The sequence below is a fragment of the Triticum aestivum genome, chromosome 4D (assembly GCF_018294505.1).
Source record: "Triticum aestivum cultivar Chinese Spring chromosome 4D, IWGSC CS RefSeq v2.1, whole genome shotgun sequence".
NCBI classification, from domain to species: Eukaryota; Viridiplantae; Streptophyta; class Magnoliopsida; order Poales; family Poaceae; genus Triticum; species Triticum aestivum.
Genome location: NC_057805.1, coordinates 16,861,535 through 16,870,803, shown reverse-complemented (window position 1 = coordinate 16,870,803; position 9,269 = coordinate 16,861,535). Strand labels below are relative to the sequence as shown.

Here is a 9,269-nt window from a genome sequence, read left to right as displayed (position 1 = left end):
GACATCTTGGCGAAGGAGGCATGCACTGGAGGTATGTGTCAAGTGCTCCGACGTCAAGGAGGAAAAAATACCGAGAGGTTTAACTTGTTGAGGGCGGCGACCGAGAAGAAACTCAAGCTCGAAAAGAAGAAGACCATGCTCGAAGAGAAGAAGATTGAGATCACGACCACTTTAGAGGACACAAAGATGTTGGCCTTGAAGATGGGGGAATTGGATGACGATGCAAGCAGTGCCGTAGCCAGAATCTGCGTATGACCAGGGCCATAGCCACAATATTTACTGTAGCTACATCCAATGAAGGTTTTTGTTTCCACGCCCCAGGCCATGGCCAGGGCAGCCCGGGGCCTGGCTACGCCCCTGGATGCAAGGATGACCGTGCAAGCCATCCGTGTTTGGATGTCGAAGCGCAAGGCGGACGAACTCGAGCCGAGAAGGAGGCAGATGGTGAGGAGGAGCCGACGGCAGAGTGAGGGTGGAGGCTCGAATAGCCGATACCACAGGGCGAAAAAATCCATTTTTTCACGGACTGTCAGTTTGAGATTCTTTTGTGACCAGGCATGTAAAAACAATGCATAATTGTCTCCTTTTTATTGTGATCAGACGCTATGCATTTGAATTTCAAATTGGTCGGGCCTTGACTGACATTTAGGAGATGCGGTTGGGTGGCTGACTCCCGTATCACTGTCCACGGACCGTGAATGAATACCGTGTTTGATTTGGAGTCAGCTTTGGAGATGCCCTAACTGCCCTATGTTTCAAAATATAAAACGCAAAGAATTTCTACGAATACATGGACTTATTTTTTTATTAGAGAAGATTCATACAAGAAAGACCATGACCATGAGGTCTTTGAGGAGTACGTCGTATGAGCATTGTCCCGAAGTTGGGCACGTTTAAGGCTCTAGTCGAAGTCAGGCATGTTTCCATCAAACGTACGCTGATACTACTATATAATGATGCTCTGTAGCAGTACGGTACTCTTTTATGGCTGCCCCAAGCAAGTAGATGCACCAGTTCAAGAACCAAACTGATTAAGAGCTCCCGTATCTTGAAGAAAGAACTACATAAGGCCAACTCCACCGCGCGACCCCAAACGGACGTCTGTTTTATTCGGATTCTGTCCGTTTGGGTAGGCAATGGGGTCATGTCCGTGCGTGTCCTGGATGCAGTGGCCGTGTGCCCAGCGTGCGGACGCATCCGTTTGTCCCATCCTGTCCGCCTCTATATTTTAAAAAAGGAGCAACTTTCAAATGCCAAGCCCTAGTTCATCAGGCCAGCGGCCCCAGTTCACGCCGGCAACAAAGCCAGCGGCCTACACGTCCATCGCCGGCAACTCAGCCAGCGGCCGGCAACACAGCCAGCCTTCAAAATGAATAGTTGTCCTCGCCGGCAACATAGCCAGCGGCCGGCAACACAGCCAGCGGACGGTAACACAGCCGGCCTCCAAAATGAATGTTTTTCTCGCCGGCACATAGCCAGCGGCCCAGCGGGCGGGCGGCACCCATGCCAACCTCCAAAAAGAACGGCCACGGCCGATCGGACGACCTAGTTCAGGCCTTCGGCGTCGAGCATCTCCTTCTGCCTGGCCTCGAACCAGGCCCTCGTCTTCTCGCTCATCTTCGACAAGTCCACGCTCATGATCGCAAGGGCCACCTCCTTCGCTTTGGTGGCGGCATTGGTGGCCTCGATGTCGAGCTGCCTTTACCGGGCCGCCTCCTCCATGTCGAGTTGCCTTTGCCGGGCCGCCTCCTCCATGTCGAGCTGCCTTTGCCGGGCCGCCTCCTCCATGTCGATCTTCCTTTTCTTGGCCGCCTCCTCCATCTCAAGCTTCTTCCTTTGAAGGTCTAGGTATTGCTTCATTTGCTCGTCCTTGCTTTGCCGCTTCTTCTCGTCCCTCACATCCTTTTGAGACATCATGCCATGCAAAGTGTCATGCAATGCCATGGATGAGGCATCACGTATGTCGTCAACCTTGGAGTTGGTCTTGCCCCTCGGCCTCTTCAACGCCTCGCCATCTCCACCTCCGGCGAACTTGGTCGTCTTCAAGCCTCTCTTCCTTTGAAGTTCACGGTATTGATCCTTGAACTTAGGGTAATTGTTGATGATCGTCCAACAATGCGTAAGAGTGAATGGCTTGTCATTGTGCCGGGCCTTGAATGCCTCCAAAGATTGAAATGCCTACACCACATGATCAACAACAAGTGAACATGCAAACATATACAAGGCCGAAGTCTCATGGCCGTAGCAAGGAAAGGACTAGGAAGAGGAGAGCATACCATGTCCCCAACGCCGAGACCACTCACGGGCCGTGCTTCAACGCTCTCAAATGCGGCGCAATACTTGTTGCACTCTTGTTGGATGAACAACCACCTCTTTTGAATCGAGCCGATGCCACGGTTGCTTGTAATTTGGTAGGGCTCAAACATCTTCCTTTTATGGAATGTTTTGTGGACTCTGTCTAAAAAACAAGGCCCTTTTGTTGCGCGCCGGTCCTCGGATCTTGGTTAATCTCCATCCAAGCTTGGCAAATCAACTTGTCCTCATCTTGTGTATATGAACCCGTGCGAATGCTCTTCCTCTTCTTTTATGCTTCTGCTTTTTGGGTGAGCTCGTCGATGAACAATGGCTCGCCACTAATATCAAGGTCATTGCCTTCTTCTTCATCACCATCACCTTCGACATAGATGTCATCGTCTTCATGCCACGAGTCACCATGGTCGTAGTCAGCACGGTCGTCGGCCTCTTCATCGGGGGCGTACTGGGCGCGGCCATCCTGACTTTGGGTCTCGTCGGTGTCGTAGGCATGGCCCTGCCCACCCTCGAAGATCACGTCCTCCATGTACTGGTTGTAGAAGGGGTCGTCGACCGGTGGCGTTGGTGTTGGCATTCTGTCAAACAAGACGCGGGGGGCCGGCATGGTGCCCGTGAACGGTGCCCGTGCTTGCTTTCTTTGCATCTCGACGGACGGCCGGCCGCCGCTGCTGGACCCAGGCATGACGTTGAGGTCGATGACGGCCGCGGGGCGCGGTGTGGACGGCGCGAACAAGCCAACGTCCGGCGACCCCGAGAAACGGGTCTGTCCGTCGTGCCTTGGCGGAGGAAAGCCGGGCGACATGGGCGTGGTCCGCGACGTCGGCGACTGGCAGTGCGGAGGCCGGGCGACCGACGAGCCTGTGCTCGCCGGACCGACGGCCGCTGCAGGGAAACCGGCCGGACAACCCATGCCAAGCATGAGGAGGGCGTGCGCTTTGTTGACGATGTCCTCCTTCTCGTCGACCGCGGCCTTGCGCCGCGCGGCCTCCATCGCATCACGCTCGGCGGCGAACTTGGCCGCGGCGACATTGACCTTGACGACCGCTCTCCGCTCCCTCCTCTTCGCCGATTCCGCGTCCAACTTAGCGATCTCCTCCGGCGTGCACTCCGACCGCGGCTTCCTTGGCGCCTTGGTCGCCTTCTTCTTCACCTTTCTGGGCGGGTCGACGGCCAGGCCGCCGGAATTCGGCTGGGCGTCGGCCATGGACGGGGGAGAGAGGGGGCGGTGGGAGGGACGTGGGAGGGTTTGGGGAAATGGCGCCAAATGGGGCGTGGGTGGGTTTTGGTTTCTTCCACCGATAGGCGGGCCAGGGGAGGACAAGCGCGCACGTCCCGCCCGTCCGCGCGCTGTCCGTTTCACCCCAAAACCGGCGCAAACTTGGGCTGGGGATGGGTCGAAACCGGACACAAAACGGACAAAAGTTCGTTTGCGCCCGCGCGCTGGACCGTCTGGTTTGTTCGTTTTACCTCAAACGGACGGGGGCGGACAGGATGGGGTCGCGTGGTGGAGTTTGCCTAAATGGCAGCAACTTACTTAATCAACCCAGCCTTTGCTACCGTAGCTATCTTCTTCTTCTTTGACCACGTTACATATTTTCATCTGATGGCAAAAGATTATGTGTGTTTTGAGAGCATCTGGGTACCAATTCAGTACAGTTATATATTGCAGGTTAACTGAACCTAACTTAACTCCCATCTTATTAAGACGAGACCTAGCATAGCTTATATTGCAGGCTCATTATAGAGGAGGGTTGTTGCTATGGATAAATTAGATCGAACCCCTTGTCCGATATTCATCTCGAAATAGTCCTTGTCCATGCATGGTGCCTCTCCCACCACCAACTTTGGCTCCCTGGAAAGGATCACCTGGAATGCAAATGTGATGGTCAATGAGGTCTATCTGTGGTATGGGTTGTATAACAAGCTTACCCATGTAGTACTATGAAGTTGCGGACGCATCAGCAACAACATACATAACGATAGAAAACGAACAAAAACATATGATTCGGAGCTTTACTTCTAAGACTATTTATCAAAATAAGAGGTGGGCAAGCCCTAAATGTATGACTAAAATGTGTTAGTGGACCTCATGAACCAATAAAGCCTAACAAGATGGCAACGGGTACCTGTTACCCGATCCCTGACGGGTAATTACTCTATTATGGAACAAGTTTGGGCCACGGGTAAGTAAATGGCAAAATTCCTTCCCCGTTGGTAACACAGGTACATGTACGTTTGTCCATTAGTAATTACCCATATATGTTACCCACGGGTACCCAGTAGTGGAGGCCTGACATGTGAACCCCGTCTTTTGTTGCTCAGTTTTGAGCTTTATCATTGTCACTTGTCTTGCGATGAACTATGCCATCTAGAATTACTCTTGAGAGTTGTGAGTTGTGAGATGTGAGAGTTTTGATACTTGATCGTTTGAACCTTGCTACTCCCTCCGTTCGGAATTACTTGTCACAAAAATGGATGTATCTACAACTAAAATACATCTAGATACATTCATTTCTTGGACGAGTAATTCCAAACGGAGGGAGTACTTGTTATGATAATGATGCGATGCATAAATTATGCTACTGTATTACTCCCTCCGTCACAAAATTCTTCTCTTAGATTAGTCTAGATACGGATGTATCTAATACTAAAACGTGATTTGATACATCCGTATTTAGATAAATCTAAGACAAGAATTTTGGGACGGAGGGAGTAAATTGATGGATGTTTAGTGTTATGATGTGAATGCATGCACTTGTTGTGCAATTATTCTATTGAATTAATGGATAATGGTGTTACGATGTGATGGTATGCACTTGTGCTGTGCAATTATTCTATCGAATTGATGGTCATTAGTGTTATGATGTGATGGTATGCAATTGTGCTTTGCAACTACTATGCTATTGAACTGCAAGAGTTATGATTTTTGGATAATAAGTTGCTGGTTTGATATGTGTGAATTGCACTTGGAGGTTGGCATCAGAAGGGGCGGGTATACCTGCGGGGACGAATTACCTGTCGGGCAGCGAGTATGGGCGAATTTCTTCCCCGCGGTGCGTATGGGGTAATGGGCAAGCATGTGCTTTCAGGGGGCATGAAAAAAAAAGAGGCTTTACCTGGTCGGGTAATTACCCATTGCCATCTAGAGCCATAATGGGCATGCTCAGAAAGAACCAGATGACGATGTGTAAATGTAGGACTAAAAGGTGTTAGTGGACCTCAAGAGCCAACAAAGCCTAAGGTTGGTACCCACCATCTTGATGGCACCATCGTACCTCAGTGACAGAAGACGTACTCTGATGCAACTATAGTAGCACTATCTTCTAGTTATAACGATACCACTGCAACATTGGAAACCACCACCTATCGGCTACCAGATAACCAACCATTGCACGAACAGGCTAAGATGAGAAGGCTTTAAGCTTACCAGCCATGCATTCTACAGCTCTGGTCGGGCTGCAGCTGTTTCTGCTGCTGCTCTCCTTGGCCTCTCCTGCCAGCTCATGCACCGAGCAGGAGGAGCACTCCCTCCTCCAGTTCCTCACAGGGCTATCTCAAGATGCCGGCCTTGCCGTGTCATGGAGAAACGGCACGGACTGCTGCAAATGGGAAGGCATAACCTGCAACAGGGACGGGGACGTCACTGAGGTCTCGCTGGCATCTAGAGGGCTTGAAGGCCGCATCTCGCCGCACCTTGCCGGTCTCACCGGCCTGCTGTGTGTCAACCTTTCACACAACTCATTCTCCGGAGGCCTTCCTCCGGAGCTCATGTATTCCAGAAGCATCATCGTCCTCGACGTCAGCTTCAGCAGGCTTAGTGGGGTGCTGCACGAGCCGCCATCTTCGGTCACCACCACCCTGCCTCTGCAGGTACTGAACATCTCGAGCAACCAATTTGGTGCAGAATTTCCATCACACACATGGAAGGTGATGCAGAATTTGGTCGTGCTCAACGCCAGCAACAACAGCTTCACCGGGCACATACTACCTTCTCTTTGCCTCTCGCCGTCATTGGCCGTGCTTGACCTTTGTTACAACCAATTGAGTGGCGGTATTCCTGCTGCACTTGGTGATTGCTCCATGCTCAAAGTGTTCAAGGTTGGGCACAACAAACTAAGTGGCACTCTCCCTGTTGAACTCTTCCATGCCACTTCCCTGGAGCATCTCTCCATCCCCAACAACGGATTACAAGGAGAACTCGATGGAGCAAACATGGTAAAACTCAGTAATCTGGTTACTCTCGACCTCCGAGAAAACAAATTCAGTGGGAAGATCCCAGGCTCCATAGGTCAGTTGAAGAGGCTAGAGGAGCTCTATTTGGGTAACAATAACATGTCTGGGGAGGTGCCATCAACTCTGAGTAACTGCACGCGTCTCATGATCATCGATCTGAAGATCAACAACTTCAGCGGAGATCTAGGCAGGGTCAACTTCTCCACCCTACAGAACCTGACACATTTAGATGTTTTGAGAAATAACTTCAGTGGCATAGTTCCAGAAAGCATATACTCATGCAGCAATTTGATTGCGCTGCGGGTGTCGTTGAACCATTTCCATGGTGAGATCTCACCAAGGATAGGGAATCTGCACCTATCCTTCCTATCACTTGCTAGAAACCCTTTTACAAATATCACAAAAGCTTTTCATGTCTTCAATGGCTTCAGGAACATCACCACTCTGATTATTGCCGAGAACTTTGTGAATGAGATGATGCCACAAGATGAGACTCTAGATGGTTTTCGGAATCTTCAATATATCCACATGGCCGACAGCGCATTAACCGGACACTTGCCAGTTTGGTTACCAAAGCTCAGAAACTTGAAGGTACTAAAGTTATCCAACAATCGACTTACTGGACCAATGCCAAGCTGGATCAACTCCCTACATAGCCTCTTCTATCTGGATGTATCAAACAACAGTTTTGCTGGGCAAATCCCAATCGCCTTGATGGAGATCCCAATGCTCAAAGATAATACAGCAGCTTATTTGGATCCTGGCCACGTTGAACTACCTCTTTTTTGGAGGAATATATCGCGCCAATACCATTTTCTTACAGCTTTCCCTACACTCTTGAATCTGGGCATCAACAATTTCACAGGCGTGATTCCATCGGAGATTGGCCAACTGAAAGTGCTTTCTGAACTCGACTTCAGCTCAAACAAATTATATGGACTGGTTCCGCTGTCGATCTGCAACCTCACGAAGCTGGAGGTGCTAGACTTGTCTAATAACCATCTGAGGGGTGTAATCCCTGCGGCATTGGAGAGTCTTCACTTCCTTTCTGCACTCAACATTTCTAACAATGATTTAGAAGGGCCTGTACCAACAGGAGGCCAGTTGAGCACTTTTCCAGATTCCAGTTTTGATGGGAACCCAAAGCTGTGTGGCACTATGCTTATTCACCAGTGTAGCTCAGTCAGAGCACATCCTATATACATTATCTCTGCAAAACAGCCCAGCGTCAAGGTCATATTTTTTATTGCCTTTGGTTTGTTCTTTGGAGTAGGCGTGATATATGACCAGCTAGTGTTATATAGGTATTTTGGCTCAGCCCATTTCAATTGTAATTTGTTCTAATATTCAACGGATAGAGGTAAATCAAGCAATAAATAGCCATGAATTTTAGTTTTTTGGGTGTTTGAATACACCCGAGTTGGATCTTGCTTTATATTAGTTGAGTTTGCTACAGTTTATGTTGTTCATTTCCTGAATGATAGAAGTACATAGTATTCTTTTTCTAGCTGGCAGCCTTATGAGAGGTGGTAGTAATTCAGTGATTTCAGATTGGAAGTCGTGGACTCGTGGTTGTGAGCAATTCAAGTGGGAAGTGTCCAGGGTAATGTAATTTGTTTTAATCAGGGTTGGACCTAGCGTAAATATTAAACTGGTCATTGGTTGGCCAGACAGCTAAAACTTTATAGGATGTTACACATATTTGGTCCACAGATGAAACAACTTCATGTAAGTATTTCTTTTCTTTTTGCAACACTACTTCATGTAAGTATGTTAGCAACCTATTGCGAAAACATCTTCAGAGATATATCATGCCAGCCAAGTTCATGCTAGAAAACAATTAAATTAATACAGTAACTGTTAATGACGGGGTCAGATCACCGACATTTCATTCAGAGCTCAATCTACAGGTCCAGATCACTGACAAAATACCTCCAGAGGGCATGCCACCAGATCATTCACGCTCCGCCGGACCGCCGGCGAGCCAGCATCCCCAGCTTGATTTTCGATTCCACCGAGGGCCTCAAGATTCGCTAGGGCTCGCGAAATCGCCGTGTCGCGCGGGGCAACGGGGGCGGGGGCGCGGGCGCTCTCTCTTTTGTGTGCTCCGGATGTGCGTTCGATAGCTTGAACGGCGAGAGGGCGCTGTGGCCACCGGACTGGAGGGAGGCGGCGAGGGGCGCCGGCCGGCAGCGGAGCAGCTCGACCAACCGGAATCTGTCGCATGGGCCGAAGCTGCTGAAAGGGAGCGCTTACAAGTTGGGCTTTGCTTCATCAAAATGGAAGTCTTCTTGGCCCATACAGATTGAGGTAGAAAAATGTCGGGACGACGCGCTGATTGGGCCGGCCCACTGTCGCACAGTAGCCAGCCAACCAGGCATTTTCTGTTCTTCAAAAGAGAACGTAGTCCTAGCAAGTGAGAGGGGCTTCCAACAAATTGTGATTGATACTGATTGTCAAGAAGTTGCACTTGCGTGGAATCGAGGAGATGTTGGAGGGCATACCTTCGGGGAGATGCGCACACCTATCTCCCGAATTTTCAAGGGTTTGAGTTGCGATGGACTGGGCCTGAAGCGAGCCGAGTTGCCCATATCTATACAAAAGAAGCTTTATCTTTAGAGATCCGTTATGTGTCTTCTCATGTAACCCATGTTTTGCTGATTGACACTTTGCAAACAGATTTGTTCCGCCAAAATGAATAAATAGCCTGGGCAGTTCTTGAA

At 49.7% G+C, this 9,269-nt stretch overlaps 2 protein-coding genes across 2 annotated transcripts; one reads left to right on the top strand and one right to left on the bottom strand.

Annotated features, from left to right (window-relative positions):
* Positions 1–3,921: 3,921 nt before the first annotated feature.
* Positions 3,922–8,775, bottom strand: LOC123099451 (uncharacterized). Its single transcript, XM_044521605.1, has 2 exons — positions 8,479–8,775; positions 3,922–4,179 (listed from the first exon to the last, which is right to left on the bottom strand). Exons 1-2 carry the CDS (start codon positions 8,770–8,772, stop codon positions 4,036–4,038), a joined length of 438 nt encoding a protein of 145 aa, XP_044377540.1. The 5' UTR covers positions 8,773–8,775; the 3' UTR covers positions 3,922–4,035.
* LOC123099450 (receptor-like protein 3) lies at positions 5,539–7,911 on the top strand. Its single transcript, XM_044521604.1, has one exon. It carries the CDS (start codon positions 5,746–5,748, stop codon positions 7,888–7,890), a length of 2,145 nt encoding a protein of 714 aa, XP_044377539.1. The 5' UTR covers positions 5,539–5,745; the 3' UTR covers positions 7,891–7,911.
* Positions 8,776–9,269: the final 494 nt, after the last annotated feature.